Raw genomic sequence first — 15,512 nt, 5'->3', positions numbered from 1 at the left:
TTGCGCAACCATCACTATATCCAAATTTTTAAGTTTGTTTAAACCAAAACATCACTGATCTTTATTCAATTCACAAATCTTAGAGATTAGCAATAACTACATATAAAAACCACTATCTTACACCCAACAGTAATTAATAATCCAAAGGAAAAATGACCTCAGTAGAGAGAATCTCATTTGGAAACCATTTCTACCAATAAGGAATAGGTAGGATAGACAACTGAATTTAATTTAAGACGAGAGGAAAGAAAAAGCTACGGAGGAAAGAACACGAGGGGTTGAGTCACCTGTGAAGAGTGACAAGCAGCAGGATGGAGTTCATTTTCAGCTCAACTATATACCGTTTATCTGTCTTGTATGTGCTGAGTACTAAGCTAGACTGGCATACACACTGTCAGAGGGGGAAACAAGCAATTACAATGTAGCCTGAGAAGCACTGATGTATGTACACAGGAGCAGCCCATGTCCCAGACCCAAGGTATTGGAGAACAGAGGAAGTAACATTTAAAAGAGTTAAGGGGGCAGCCTGGGGGGCTCAGCGGCTTAGTGTCGCCTTCCGCCCAGCGCCTGATCCTGGAGACCCGGGATCGAGTCCCACGTTGGGCTCCCTGCATGGAGCCTGCTTCTCCCTCTGCCTCACTCTCTCTGTCTCTCATGAATAAATAAATAAAATCTTAAAAAAATAAAAAAATAAAAATAAAAGAGTTAAGGGATAAAATAAAGAAAAAAGAAAAAAAAAAGTTGAAGCAGGAGAGTTAAAACTCCACAGAGCAGAGGCGTCTGGCTCAGTCAGTAGAGTATGCAAGTCATAAAGTTCAAGCCCCACACTGGGCATAGAGATTACTTACAGATAAACAAAAATTTAAAAATCTATAGAGCAAAATCATAAAAATGGAAGAATTACTATAAAAGAAAGGATAGCAATTACCTGTGGGTGTTTGAATGGTATTAGCATTCTACTTCTTAACCCAAGTAGGAGCTACATGGCTGTTTTATCACTCCTTAAACTGTATATACACCATATTTATATACTCTTCTTACATGTGATAAAGTTCACTTTTCTAGTAACGATGAGAGTTGAGGCAACGTACGGCTAGTGCAAGGATACAAAGGGAGAGGGAGCTGCGGACAGAAGACAGAAGAGCAAGGGACCTATAAACATGTTAAGCACTTGCGACGTTATCTAAGGACAATGGAGAGCCACCAAACGGCTTCAGCAGAAGACAACCAGAAATCCAACCACGTACCAGGCATCTGTGCACGCATGTACTAGAGTACCTCAGTGTCAAAGATCTTCCCCTGCAAAGCTATTTTTTGGACACTACTTTATTCCTAGTATCTCAGTGTCTGCCACAATTAGGCACTTAATAAAACAAGTGTTTGCTGACTAAATGAATAACATAAAAAGACTTATCTGAAAGAGTGTGCAAAGAAAACGTGGATGAGAAGAATCTGTCAACGTCAGTACTTATTACTTCAGAAGGCAGAGAGAACAAGTAGTGGCTTTAATTTTATCTATGTTTGATATATTAGGGAAAAAAATCTGAACCAGGTATGACTAAATGCAATTATCTCTAAAACTGGATGATGCACAAATGAGTGCTTGCTATAGGACACTCTACACCTGTCTGTATATGTGGAACACAGCAAAGTGAACAAGATAACTAAATACGGGCTTTGGCACACATAGTGTCTGGCACACAATAAGCACTTAGTAGGTGATAGCTACCTTAATGATAATGATGATTACACAGCCTACCTGTGAAAGGAGCCAAAAGCACAAAATCCCAACCCAGGACATGTCCTATTAACTGACCAGAGGGTTACTTTATGGACAGATACAGTATGTTGGGTTTTGTTTCATGATCCACAATGTGAGTAACCAATTTAACATAAACATTCATAATTTTGTTCTTAAAATATATAATTTCTTGTTAACTGCTCAAAACTATCTGGTTCAAAATAAGGCTTAAGTATATACCTTACACTTTCTTCTCGAGTCACAATATTAAAGATGTTACATTAAAAGAGAAAGAGAGAGAGATCACTCTGGCTGCAATATAGAAAATGAAACCAAAAGAAGCATAAAAGACTGAAAACTTGTAAAGTGTGAAAAAGGCTTAGGATTATGGTTAGGGGCAAGGTGCCAGAGAAAAGACGGTGGCGCTGCTACTACTTACGTCCTCCAGAAGGTCCTCGGGCAGACTAACCCTGGTGCCCCCCAGGAGGCAGTCCTCCATAATACGTGTGCCATGGCCATCTCCACATGGACCCAGTTCCAGGGGATCCGTCAGCATATGGTCCAAGGAATCCATTGTTTATGTGCCACAGATAATCTAGACAAATACACGCAGTCATACCTCCAGATAGAAAGGCAGGATTCCCAGGGATCTGATTGATACCCATGCTCCTTCAGAAAGTATTCTGACTCAGATGGTAGTCAAACTCAAATCTAGTTTTATACCTTATCCTCATACGCTCACTACAGCTACACACCTCTTCTCTCTTCTATCACGGCATTCTCATCTCAATCTTCAAATCTTTTCTAGTTCGGCCTCTTGTTGCTCAGAATGCTCCTAGAGTAACTCCCAAATTTACAGAATTTCTTATACGTTCATTTCACACTGAAGCAAAATGAGACTTGGAGATTAAATGATAAGCAGATCAGAGTTCATAACTTTGACTTCTCAGGCCAATAATCTACCATAAAATAATTTCTTGGGGCACCTGGGTGGCATCTGCCTTCAACTCAGGTCATAACCCCCAGGTCCTGGGATTGAGCCCTACATCGGGCTCCCTGCTCAGCGGGTAGCCTGCTCCTGCTTCTCCCTCTCCCTCTGATCCTTCCTCTGCTCATACTTGTGCACTCTCTCTCTCAAATAGATAAAAATCTTTTAAAAAATTTTTTTCATAAAAGAATTTAACTATTACTGTTGGTCTTTTTAGTAATCCCCTGTTGTGCTTGCACAAAGAAACATCACTCATATAGACTAGTAAAGGTCAGACACTAACAGTAAGTTTTTTAATGCGGGCCTATTAAGTGCCGGGCCTTTTCACGCATCTCATTTAATTCCTACAACTGTGCAAGACAGGATCTTCAGATCTATTCCACAGACATTAAAACTGAGGATCAAAGTAGATATATAACTTACCCAATCTCGGGGTAATGAATGAATGAATGAAACTCAAGTCTGCCTGACTATACACACACATTTTTAACACTACACCTCTTGTATAAACTCTCAGTTGGAATTATGAAAGAGGAGTATGTTAATATGACTTTAGTCCACATAAACTCTGGGGTTTCCAAGCACCTGACTGACCACAACAGCCAGTAAACGTAGTAGCCAATCTACCAACTAAAGGTCCATCTGAGGGCAGCCCAGATGGCTCAATAGTTTAGCACCGTCTTTGGCCCAGGGCATGATCCTGGAGACCCAGGAATTGAGACCCACATCGGGTTCCCTGCAGGGAGCCTGCTTCTCCTTCTGCCTGTGTCTCTGCCTCTCTCTCTCTCTGTGTCTCTCATGAATAAATAAATAAAATCTTTAAATAAATAAGTAAAAATAAAGGTCCATCTGGTATTTATAACCACGTAAATGTAATGCTACTTTTCTCCTTCCTGTAATAACTGAACACTGCCGGTCATCTTTAGAAATAGACATATCAAAACAACTTTACAGGGGTGCCTGGGAGCATCCAACTCTGGTTTTGACTCAAGTCGTGATCTCAGGGTGGTGAGATCAAGCCCCAAGTCAGGCTCCACGCTCAGTGAGGAGTCTTCTTGAGACTCTCCCTCTCCCACTGCCCCTTCCACTTGTGCTCTCTTTCAAATAAATAAATAAATCTTTAAAAAAAATCTTCAGAGAGCATCTTGTTAGGCTAATGGCAAGTATCATCTGTTAAAGCTGAGGCCATAGGATTGAACACAGAGAGCATGAACTCAGTCACTCTACCACTCTGCTAAGTCAATTCTATCTCCTAGTCCTACCAAATGGACTAACAAGCACGATAAAATGGAAAGAAAAAAAAAAAAGACTTAAGAGTCAAGATGCCAAACTTCTAGCCCAATCTCGGTGACCTAAGGCAAACCTTACCTTGACAGGTGTCGATTTCCTTACTTGCACGACAAAGGGGAGCTGCACCAGGTCTTCTGTTATTTCCAACCTTGGAATCCTACAATAAATAATCTCCAGATGGAGGACACTTTATATGACTTAATGCACTCATATAAGCATCGTAATGTTAACGACTTCTGATTCCAAAACTCTTTTAAAAGATAAAAAGCAGAGCTGTAATACTACTACTAAAATAAGTATGTTCCCTCAAATTATTTCAAGTTCTATTTTAGAGATTTCAGATTTATGTAAAGATTCTGCAGCAAGATTACTGCTGGGTAAAGCAGATGGGTCTCCAAACGACTGTGCTCCGTCACCTTTCAGTACCTGGGGATTTGCAGCATCCTCAACATTCTTGGTGCCTAAGGAACTGAAGCAGGTGAGAAAGCGCACGGTGCGGGAGTCTAAGAAAACTTTAAAATAGCGAGATTTGCAGAAGCAACCTGATGCTTAGAGCAAGGTCCTCTTTACAAACTGATGCAGAAAAGGGTAAAAAGGGCAAAGCCAGGGTTCCAGGGACTCTTGGAGGAGGAGGATCGCCCTCCTCCACAACTTGTTCGCAAGTTTCTTCGACTACGACAGACGTGTAGCTGAATTTAATCTATTCGAGTGGCCACCTCGGCCCTGCTACTATTCTGAATAGGATCTCAAAATACAAAAAAGCAGGGGGCTAGCCGGAGGGTCGGAACCCCGGAAGCCAAGGATTTCTGGGCCTTGCGGCAGCTGGGACCTGCGTACCGGCCCAGCGGGGTGGCTCCCGCACCCGGGCCAGCCTTGCCCCCGGGACCCTCCCCAAGGTCCCCAACGCCCAAGCTCCACCCCGGGCTGCTTCCGCAGCAAACGCCCGCTCCCAACCCGCGGGCCTGCAGCTAACCCCGCCCCGCCCGCCCCGCCGAGGCCCCGCCCCTCCGGGCTGCCCCGCCGCGCGCTCGGCCCCTCCCCCATGGGGGCGCCTAGCCCTAACCCCGCCCCCGCCCGCCCGTGGCCACGCCCCTCCCCGCCGAGGCCCCGCCCTCCAGGCTGCCCCGCCGCGCCTAACCCTAACCCCGCCCCCGCCCGCCCGTGGCCCCGCCCCGCCCGCGGCCCCGCCCCGCCCCTCCAAGAGGCCCCTCCGCGCGCTCGGCCCCTCCCCCACGCCGCGCCTAACCCTAACCCCGCCCCCGCCCGCCCGCGGCCCCGCCCCGCCCGCGGCCCGGCCCCGCCCCCCCGAGAGGCCCCTCCGCGCGCTCGGCCCCTCCCCCACGCCGCGCCTAACCCTAACCCCGCCCCCGCCCGCCCGCGGCCCCGCCCCCCCGAGAGGCCCCTCCGCGCGCTCGGCCCCTCCCCCACGCCGCGCCTAACCCTAACCCCGCCCCCGGCCGCCCGGCTGCCCCTCGCCCGCCGCCCTGCCCCGGGCCTACGGCAGCCGCGACCCTCGGGGCCCGGCCGCTCGCTCTCCCCGCTGCCCGGCCACACGCCGACCCTCCCGCCGTCCCGGGCCCGCCCTCACCTGAGCCGCAGGCGTGGGTCCCCCAACCCGCAGCGCTTCTCGGCCCGCGGGCTCCGGGACGCGCTCGCTCCCGCAAGGCGTCTCAGTGCGTGCACGCTCCGGGCTCGGGCGGCGGAAGGGGCGGGGCCTGGAGGGGCGGGGCCGGGGGCCGCGCGGGGCGGGGCGGGGCCTGGGGGCCGGGCGGGGCCGGGGGCCGGGCGGGGCCGCGCGGCTGGGTTTGGGTTGGGCTGCAGGCTGCGCGCGGCCTCTCGGTCTCACCTGCCGCAGAAGCTTGCGGAGCGCGGCTTTAGGGGCAGCCCGGGCGGCGCAGCGGCTCAGCGCTGCCTTCGGCCCAGGGCGTGATCCTGGAGACCCGAGATCGAGCCCCACAGCGGGCTCCGTGCATGGAGCCTGCTTCTGCCTCTGCCTCTGTCTCTCTGTGTCTCTCATAAATAAATAAAATATTTATGAAAAAAGAAGGATCTCACTGTGCCGAATAATAAAGGTACCTATTTAAAGAAAACATAAAGTGCATCCTCCCTGGCCGGGAGCTGAGGCTTGTTTGCAGGGCGCGCCCCGTCCAGCCGCTGTGCTGAGCGCTCTCCAGCCCCCGCACGTTCCCGGGCACTGTTCCTATTTCACGGCTGAGGAAACTGCAGCTTCGTCGAGTTTCAGGGAGGAGAACGCAGGCCCGGAGCCTGTGCGCCTGTCCCGGGCCCCGGTGTTCGGAAAGGAAGCATACGCACGTCGAAGAAATGCGGTTAAAAACGTTCCTCCTGTTGACAGTCCAGGCCGGCCCCTTTCTCGTTCACGGGGTCTTACTAGAACAGCTTCAGGCGACTTGATGCACAGCCACTCCCTGCAGCCGTGCAGAGACCATCCTTTGGTCCCTCCACTGGATGGAAACACGTCTGGGAAGCTGCCAGGCGAAAACGAGCCTTCCTGCCTTGTTGGAAAATAGTGGTTTCCAGAGAAAGCCCAGTCTTCGCTCCCCTGCTGGCTGCCCACCTGCCCTAGTCCCTGCCTGTTAGACCGCGGGGAGGTTCTTGAGTTAGAAACCACCACGTAAAAGGGCAGGGGAACACCAGCCCATAGTTGTCATCCCTAACTTCACTTACATTGTGTGCTGACCAGACCAGCGTGATCCAGTCAAAACACTGTGAATTGAAATATTAAAAAAAAAAAAAAAAAAAAAAAAAAAGGGAGGGTTGCCTGGGTGGTTTAGTCGGTTAAGCCACGACTCTTGATTTCAGCTCAGGTCGATCTCAAGGCTGTGAGATTGAGCCCTAGCAGGCTCTCTGGTCCTCCAGGAGTCAGTTTGAGACTCTTTCCCTCTGTCCCTCCCCCTCCAGCAATCGCTCTTTCTCTCTCTCAAATAAATAAAAAATCCTTTTTAAAAAAACTAACAATCTCAGTAGTTCTTGCAGCTTCACGATACAAACAAGGAAGATGTTTATTAAAAAAAATATTTATTGATTTTTACACCTGCTGAGTAGCACAAGACTATTAACACTATAACTCACTGAATGTACAATAAATGTTCACATTTAAATAACAGGATAGGGTCAATATTTTCAACCTGCGGGTCAGCCTTAGCATCTCATGAAGTGCTTTTTAGCCCTAGATATCTTGAAAGTTTTTTGAAAGGATAATTCCAAATCAGAAAACAATTCAAGAAGATCAAAATAATAGGTTTTTCCAGAACAATAGGAATTTTACATGATGAAATGGCTATTTATGCGGACACAAATCAAACAATAAAAATGTAAAATCTGTATGTAACCTATTCCAAAATTTTCACACTGCACTGATTGAAGTCTAGCGTGCCGATATGTCCTAAGAGAGGCCACAATATAAACATTGGCTACATACATTTTTTTCCATATTGGTCTTCAGATGGCTCATAACCCACCATCTCTTCAAATCCAAGTCCTTTTGAAAAATCTATTAACTTGGAATGAACATGGAGAATACCTGATCTTAAAGAAGTGTAGTTTGGCTTGACTGCCACCTGCATCTCTGGTTGATAACATACAAACTAGTTTTAGATCCTTTGCCTATTCCACATAAGTACAAAAAGAGAAAAAGAAAAAAAAAAAACTTAAATGGGAAAAAAAACAAAGAGGTCCTTCCAAACCATTTCCGTCTGTGTATTTTACAACTTGAAATAACTGGCATGAAATGAACATTCTGTTCAGTGACAGTTTTCTCTTTTCATCAGTAAGTTACTCCTGAGGAAGGGGGGGTACTTTGCTGGTTCAAATTAAGAAGGACCCAAAAGGGCCAGATTTAAGGTGTGAAAATTAAAACTGGACCTTTAGCAAAGTCTAATATTCTTCGTCTAGCAAGTCCATCTAGACTGGACACGAGAATATTTACAATCGTTACATTGTGGGATGTTGGGATCCAGAGTCTCTGCTTTGTGACTCACGTTCAATATTTTCTACTGAAAACATCAACGTGACATCTTTGTTACCAAAGATAGAGTCCAATCCCTAGGGTCTACACATTACCCAAGTAACTTTCTCAAGTTCTTTTAGGGCCCAAATTTTCAGGGATAACTAAATGAATGAGGTCTCAGAAATAAAGTGCAAAATCTACATATTAGTTATTTCAACAGAATCATTTCCTTTTCAAAAAGGTATCTGTACTATAAAGAAGCTATTCTACTTTAGTTTGTAGAACCAGTTTTAACCCAGAAATGTAAATAAAATACATTAGTTAACTTCATTTGAAATAGAAGTTAGGTCTTTCTGTTCAGGAGTGATAAGTTCTATCACATGATAATTACTCTAAAAATGTGTTGGTATGTCATAAAAAGTTGCTAAAATATGTACTGATTTCTGTGATGATTTATGTGTACAATTGGAATGCAGAGTAAAAAGGAGGGAAATCTTTTCCCCCCGTTGAATTCATAGCCAACAAGACAGCAAACAGGAACACATACAAGAAAAACTGTCACTGAGGCAGATTTTTTTCCCTCCCAAATGACAGTGTAAGATGCATAAAGATTGGATTTCTCCCACATCCATTATAATTACCTTGACATATAAATGGTCCCCACATTTTAATTTTTCCCCTAAGTGTGAAGTTGGTCATCTTTCCAAAAGGTCCAGATGAGTTACAATATGTATAAGTTAAAAATGTTAAAAAAAAAAAAATGAGGGCCACCTTTCCACCTAACCTTAAAGAATGTTCATTTTAAGACAGCATAAGAAGTACTAAAATACACTGGATGATGTGAGAGTTGAATGTACACCTGATAAGAGCAAGGAACTTATCCTTTACCAATGAATGGTAAATGGATCCTGCAAGGCAGGACAATGTTTCAGTGCTTTTCACTTTATAGATATGTAATTATCTGAGTAATTTTTCTTGGTATCGAGATTTCAAACACCTCCTTTTTAATACACCACAACCAGAGAAGGGGGAGGCAAAATTTTAGTGTAGGAGTTTAAAATCTGCTGACATCAAACAAACCTTTTCTCTTACAGGGAGTCTACCATTGTGGAGTAATAAAGTAAGATCTCTCAGACCAGGAGGTTCTCGTCTAAGTGGCTGAAGGCCAGCATCTGTGCAAAGCACTACCAATAATAGTAGCCCAACAATAGTTTTTCCCAAAGAGGCAAGTTGTTGTTGTTTTAAATCAGCAATAAGAAAAATCTAGACAACAGTTTTTCCTTCAGAACATCACTATCAAGCCTCTATTTCATCATCTTTATTTTTATATTCAATAGGCTCCCTTTGTTAAATTACTGAAAATGCAAATTCAGTAGATGAAGCAGTTCCGACGGAATAAAATGCCCCTCTCCTTTGGTGCCATGGCTTGGAATGAAGCAGTCCAGTGGCCATGGACTTGGCACATCCTTTCTCCACCTTTGGTACAAACGTGATACACCACTTAATATTTCCACAAAGGAAAAGTAAGGCCTATCAATGTGTTAAAAAAAAAAAAAAAAAAACACAACTCAAGTACAAGGTGAAGTTTCTCCACCTTGAAATCCACTTTCCCCTGAAAGATCTCCATTCCATGGCAGAAGCTCCTAGAGTCAATTTGGTAAAGACGACGTTAATAAAAGAAGCCCAAGTGTGTGTAGAGTGTCAAAACTGTGGTTTCCAAATTCTTGAGTGAATGATAAAGCTTAAAAAAGAGTTCCAAGTATTGGAAGCTTTTGGACTTATGGATGAGAAAAGACGTGATGTGACCGCTGGATTCAAGCTCAAGGGTAGAAGAAGTTAAGGTTTAGTGATATGCACTTCACTGCTCCCATTCCCATTGGTGGTGGTTGTAATGATGTACTGTGTGGGCTGTTGTTGGCTGGTGGTCTGGGGGTCCAAGTCACTGTGTGTAGCTGCTGGAACCTGGACTCCTGCTGAGAGAGCAGAAGCTTGCTTTTCTTCCAATTCTGGTTGACTTTCTGATAATACATAATGACCCTAGGGGGAAAAAAAAAAGATCTTTAGAAATCTGAAGTCTAACATGGGGGAGGGGGACGCTCTTGGTGGAGATAAAAAGTAATTGGAAAGGAAATGTTATAACATGACACCAAAATAGGCACCTTTGTGAGATCTTTTATGTAAGTACTTTAGAGGGGATGGATCAGTCACAGTAATAGACTACAAAGGTAATTTAAGGGACTGCCTTAGGTGTTCTACCAAATAATATAGCGAAGACCTTCATGTACAGAAATTTGCATTATAATAGTAATCTATGTGGCAAAGGAAACATGAGCTATTGTACTGATCCTAAGAATTTAGAAATTCATAAAATAAGATTGCTGTCTGTCAATTAATATTTAAGAGTAATACAAAATAGAACACAAAAGAGATATTTAAAGTTCCCATAAAAAGGCAGAAAGACTCCCAAGTCAGGTAGTCAAGATCAGTGGTTCCTAGACTTCAGAGTCTCACAGATCAGCAAATTAAAAGTAATAATAAGTATCCCCAAATTTTATTTTGCCAAGTAGAGTAGATTTTAGGATGATACTCTCAAATGAGAGAAATTTTAACACTCAAAAGTATAAGAAGAGTACAATCTTAGAATAAAGTCCCTTACACTGAATCAATTTAGCTTTATGAAAAGATGCATTGTCATTATTTTTCCTCTGATCATGAAGACTTCACAGACTTGGAGTAGCTATTTCCTTAAGTTAACATTTTTAAAGAAAGAATGTGTCCATTGACTAGGTGATTGGTTTCCTCTATAGGCTAAGAAAAGAAACGTCACAGAGGAAAGCCCTCTGCCTTCCAAGCTCTGTCCAGAGAAAAAGCCATAGCCAAATACCCATTTGATTTATCTAGGGCCATGTGCTCTGAGTCCATACTCATTCAATCTCGGATTACGATTTGGTTCTCCATGTGGGTCTTTTTCTAGGAGGAGGGGGCTGGTTCTCAGCCTACTGTCCATGAACAACTAGGTAGTCACAGGTGGGCTAGAGATTCTATGAACCCTGGAAAATGTACATTAAATTTGTGTGTGCGTGTGTGTGTGCGTGTGTGTGTGTGTGTGTGTGTGTGTGTTGTGGCAGGGGGAGAGGAATGTCCTTGACTGTAATCAGGTTCTCAAATGAATTCCTGGCCAAAAAAAGGTAAAGAGTCAGTGGGTCCCACCAGGAGTAAAAATTTCACTGATTATGCCAACGAGACTATTCCATTTTACATTAGCTATTGTCTTCACTGATAATAGTGTTACCCTGGATTTACAAATCTCTCCTAAGTCTAATTAATGTGAGTTTGCGCGCTAAGAAATGGGTAAGCTCTCAGTATGCTTTCGGAGGGAAAAATCAGGTTTTGAGGCCACTAGACTACCCTGCTACTCTTTGAGACTTCTTGGGAAATAGTCTTCCCCTGGGAACATCCCAATATCCCTAGTCACTTAGGAGTATGTTTCGTAATTTAAACTTAAGATACTCTGTTTTCTAATTACTTAGAGGCAGACCAGAACAAACCAGTGAAGATAAAAACAGAGGTAGCAGGTACAACCAAAATTGACCTGCCCAATCTAAATATAACAAGATAATTCACAGCAATGTTCTGCGGAGGAGGAGGGTTGAACGTTTAAAATAGCTTAAAAGAGCTCTGTAACATATTCATTCAATTATTCTCTCCCAATCCAGCTGAGGACCAATAGTCATGAATACTCTCCACAAAGCACATAAAAAAGGTGATCAATTATGAATTGGTACATATTTGGATCTAGGAGGTTCATTATAGTTATTAATTGCACAGGTATTTATCGACCATTTGTTATAGTCCAGCCTCCTGAGCAAGGCACTGAGAATAAAGAGATAAAGACCAAGACCCAGCTTTCAAGGAATTCATTGTCTGCTAGGAAAAGATAGACAGTAAATCAGTAATTAAAATAAACTATAATAATTAATTATAATACAGCTCCATAAGGAGTTACGGGAATACACAGGATGTACTTCTAACTCAGATAAGGAAAACTGAGGAGCAGAAAACAGAGGTACAATGGACAGGAAAGCCCTCCCGAGCAGATCACTTACCGGTGTAACTGCCTTTACTTGGCCAGAGGTGACAGGAGTGGCCACACCACTGTCTGTAATCACAAACTGACCTGGAGGAAGGGTCATCATTTGAATCTCTGATGCTGAAAAACAGAAAATATTCATACTTAAGTGGTCTCAGATTCTAATACAAGTTGTAGAAACAAATACCTAACCAGTGGTCACATTCCTTTTCTTTTTTTTTTTTTTAATAAATTATCCATGTATTTTTTTTAAAAGATTTTATTTATTTAGTCATGACAGACACAGAGAGAGAGAGAGAGAGAGAGGCAGAGACACAGGCAGAGGGAGAAACAGGTTCCATGCAGGGAGCCTGACGTGGGACTTGATCCCAGGTCTCCAGGATCACACCCTGGGCTGAAGGTGGTGCTAAACCGCTGGGCCACCGGGGGTGCCCTGTCACATTCCTCACTGAGAAATTTTCCATGGATTTGCTTGCTGTAAGAGTCTTATCATGACTTGATTTCTTAACATGTAAAAGTCTTATCATGATATGATCTTGATACTCTGATAAAGAATGATCAGAGGAAGTTAGCAGAGAGTTATAAAATATCAGAAACAATCAATGCATCTCCCCCAAATGTGGCTTCTAAATATCCATAAGACAAATATTCAATAATTTTTTTAAAACCTTGAAATAAGTTACAAAGGTTTACCTGTTAGCTTAATATTTTTATCTTTTACATTTGGATTTGAATCACTGGCAAATGTATGCACGCACTATTGCCTACTAATCACAACATAATCTAACTTGAAGTTTATTTCACCACCAGTGTTATTAAAACAAATTAAAAACAAAGTTCACCCTAGTGTGCAGTTGATGGTCTTTATATAATATTTTCCTCTTAAAGGAACCAAAGTTTCTAGCTTTTGTCTGATTCCAGTGCTGGCGTAGGAAATGTTATAAGATGAGCCTAGGTCATAAGATGAAATGGGATCACACCAGCATGCAAGATGCTATAAGAGACTATGGGGTCATGCAGAAAAGACACAGGGGCCAATCTGAGGATGTTCCCATTGGCCAACAATGGGATAATCTGAGCATTAATAAGGGTAGCAACTTCAGTAGTTTGAAACACATCTACTGTGTTGAAATATATGAGAATAAAATGATACTAAGACACACACATATACCCTTCACTGCTCACCTGGGATAATACTAAGAAAGAACTCATTATTTTGAAAACTGGTAAATAAAAGATATGAACTAGATATATAAAGCATTTATCCTTCCCTTCCTTGCAAACTGTGCCTCAGAGTAACCTGTCAGTTAAGGTAAAAATTTTTCTTTACAAAAGTTTTCTAGGGGCACTTTGGTGGAGTGCTCAACTCTTAATTTTGGGGTTGTGAGTTCTAGCCCCATGTTGGGTCTAGAGATCACTTAACAATAAAATCTTAAAAAAAAAGAAGAAGATGATGACGACGACATCTTCTAGCTGATAAGTGAGTAAAGGATGATAGAATCAGAACATGACAACTTTGTGATCCCTAATGAAACAGTGGAGCAAAGCGAAATGACAGACAACCAAACATTATGTGCCTCCTGACAGAAGTACACACCACCAGCTAGAAGTATTTTGGTGGAAAAAACTGAACGTCAATTTGATCAACCTCCAATCTACAGTGAATAAAAAGGACAGGAAAAAAATCTTAAATGATAACATAGAGATGACAACAGCAAAATCTAAAACATGAGAAATTCTAAAGAATAAATGACCCAGTTTCTTCAACACATAAATTGTAACTTAGGGATCCCTGGATGGTGCAGCGGTTTAGCACCTGCCTTTGGCCCAGGGCGCGATCCTGGAGACCCGGGATCAAATCCCACGTTGGGCTCCCGGTGCATGGAGCCTGCTGCTCCCTCTGCCTATGTCTCTGCCTCTCTCTCTCTCTCTCTCTCTCTCTCTCTCTGTGTGTGACTATCATAAATAAATAAATAATTTTAAAAAAACTGTAACTTAAAAGACAGAGAAGACATACATTCAAAAATAACAACAACTCAAAAGCTGCCTGGCTGGCTCAGTCGGTAGAGCATGTGAATCTTGATATTGGGGGCATGAGTTCAAGCCCCACACTGGGTGTCAAGATTACTTAAAAAAATAAAATCTAAAACAAAAATCAAAAAACAAAAACCCTCACAAGACATAACCAATTGCAATATAGGAGCCTTACTAGGGACTCAATTTGAACAAACCAACCATTTAAAAAAAAAAAAATTGTGAGACAATCACAGAAATGCGAACAGTGGATATTTGATGAGTATTTAAAAATTACTGTCATTTATTTTCAAGTTTGATAACAGTGATGTGGTTGCATTTTAAGAAATATTTTGTGGGCATCTAGGTGGCCCAGTCAATTGAGCATGGGACTCTTGGTTTTAACTCAGGTCATGATCTCAGGGTCGTGAGATTGAGCCCTGCATCGGGGTGGAATCTGCTTAAGATTCTCTCTCTGCTCCCCCACACACACTTGTGCTCTAAATAAATAAATAAAATCTTTTAAAAAATATTTACAGATGAAATCATATGGATTATTATATAATTGGGGGACTGGGAAAGAATAATGGGGGTACAAATCAGACAAGATTGGCCCTGAGTTGAAAACCAAAGTTGGATAATGGGTATAAAAGGCATTCATTATACTATTCTACCTCTGTGTATCTTAAATGTTTTCCCTAATAAAAAAATGTCAATTCCAGAATCGTTTCCTCAGGTTAGAATGCTAGCTCATTCTATTATTACCACAGCTATCTGCATCATTCCACATTTCTTTCACAGGAATTAAATGTAGTATAAACGTCTACTTACCAGGCTTCTCCTGGTATTCACCATGAGCAGGAGTCTTTCCCTGGCTACAAACAAGACTCAGCTCTCATTGTGACCACCGATATTTAAGAGGATAGATTGTAAAAATAACCAGGTACAGTTTGAGCCTGATTCCATACCAAATCTACAGAACATATCCAAAGACCAAGGACAATGGAGACAGATTCAAAGAAATAAATCAGTAAGAGGAGGACCAACACTGGCCTCCCTAACTTCTCAGCCCCTACTGCTCCTAGTTGCTACTATCGAGGTCTAGCTGTTCCTCTATCCCAGACTTTCACTCATAAAGACCTCATACTTCCCGGCTCATATCTGAGGCTGCCATCCTCACCAAAACCATTAGCTATTAGGACTTTCACAGCCAGCCTTTTGCTGCTTCTGTAGTGATAATCTCAGGGTTTTGAAAGCCATCTACTCATACATCTCTCCCTACTAGATAATGATCTCCTTGAGCCAAAGACTATCTTATAAGGAGAGGCCACACAGTGGGGGGAGTGTAAACTCTAACTGCCTGGGTTCCAATCCTTTAGGTACTAGCTGTGTTCCTTGGGCAAGTGACTCTGTGTCTGAATTT

General features: G+C 43.0%; 2 protein-coding genes across 10 annotated transcripts in view; both read right to left on the bottom strand.

The window, feature by feature from the left end:
• The window catches only part of NFRKB (nuclear factor related to kappaB binding protein), a 38,899-nt gene extending 33,163 nt beyond the window's left edge, over nt 1-5,736 (bottom strand). Inside the window, exons 1-3 of one of the 4 annotated variants that reach the window (XM_072729338.1) lie at nt 5,608-5,736; nt 4,098-4,176; nt 2,181-2,336 (exon numbers count right to left, since the gene is read on the bottom strand). In XM_072729338.1, coding sequence (XP_072585439.1) covers nt 2,181-2,315 — 135 coding nt within the window. In that variant the 5' untranslated portion in view covers nt 2,316-2,336; nt 4,098-4,176; nt 5,608-5,736. Of the gene's footprint in view, nt 1-2,180; nt 2,337-4,097; nt 4,191-5,607 lie in introns of all 4 variants that reach the window. The other 3 variants (XM_072729337.1, XM_072729336.1, XM_072729339.1) reach the window with 3 other exon arrangements.
• A 1,302-nt stretch (nt 5,737-7,038) lies between these two features.
• The window catches only part of PRDM10 (PR/SET domain 10), a 96,864-nt gene continuing 88,390 nt past the window's right edge, over nt 7,039-15,512 (bottom strand). For all 6 annotated transcript variants that reach the window (XM_072729330.1, XM_072729333.1, XM_072729332.1 and 3 more), the window contains 2 exons: nt 12,093-12,196; nt 7,039-10,023 (listed from right to left, as the gene is read on the bottom strand). In XM_072729330.1, coding sequence (XP_072585431.1) covers nt 9,823-10,023; nt 12,093-12,196 — 305 coding nt within the window. In that variant the 3' untranslated portion in view covers nt 7,039-9,822. The remainder of the gene's footprint in view (nt 10,024-12,092; nt 12,197-15,512) is intronic.

This window comes from Vulpes vulpes, chromosome 12 (assembly GCF_048418805.1).
Source record: "Vulpes vulpes isolate BD-2025 chromosome 12, VulVul3, whole genome shotgun sequence".
In the NCBI taxonomy this organism is placed as follows: Eukaryota; Metazoa; Chordata; class Mammalia; order Carnivora; family Canidae; genus Vulpes; species Vulpes vulpes.
Note: the sequence above shows the minus strand (reverse complement) of the source record. Positions and strands in the feature narration are given on the sequence as shown.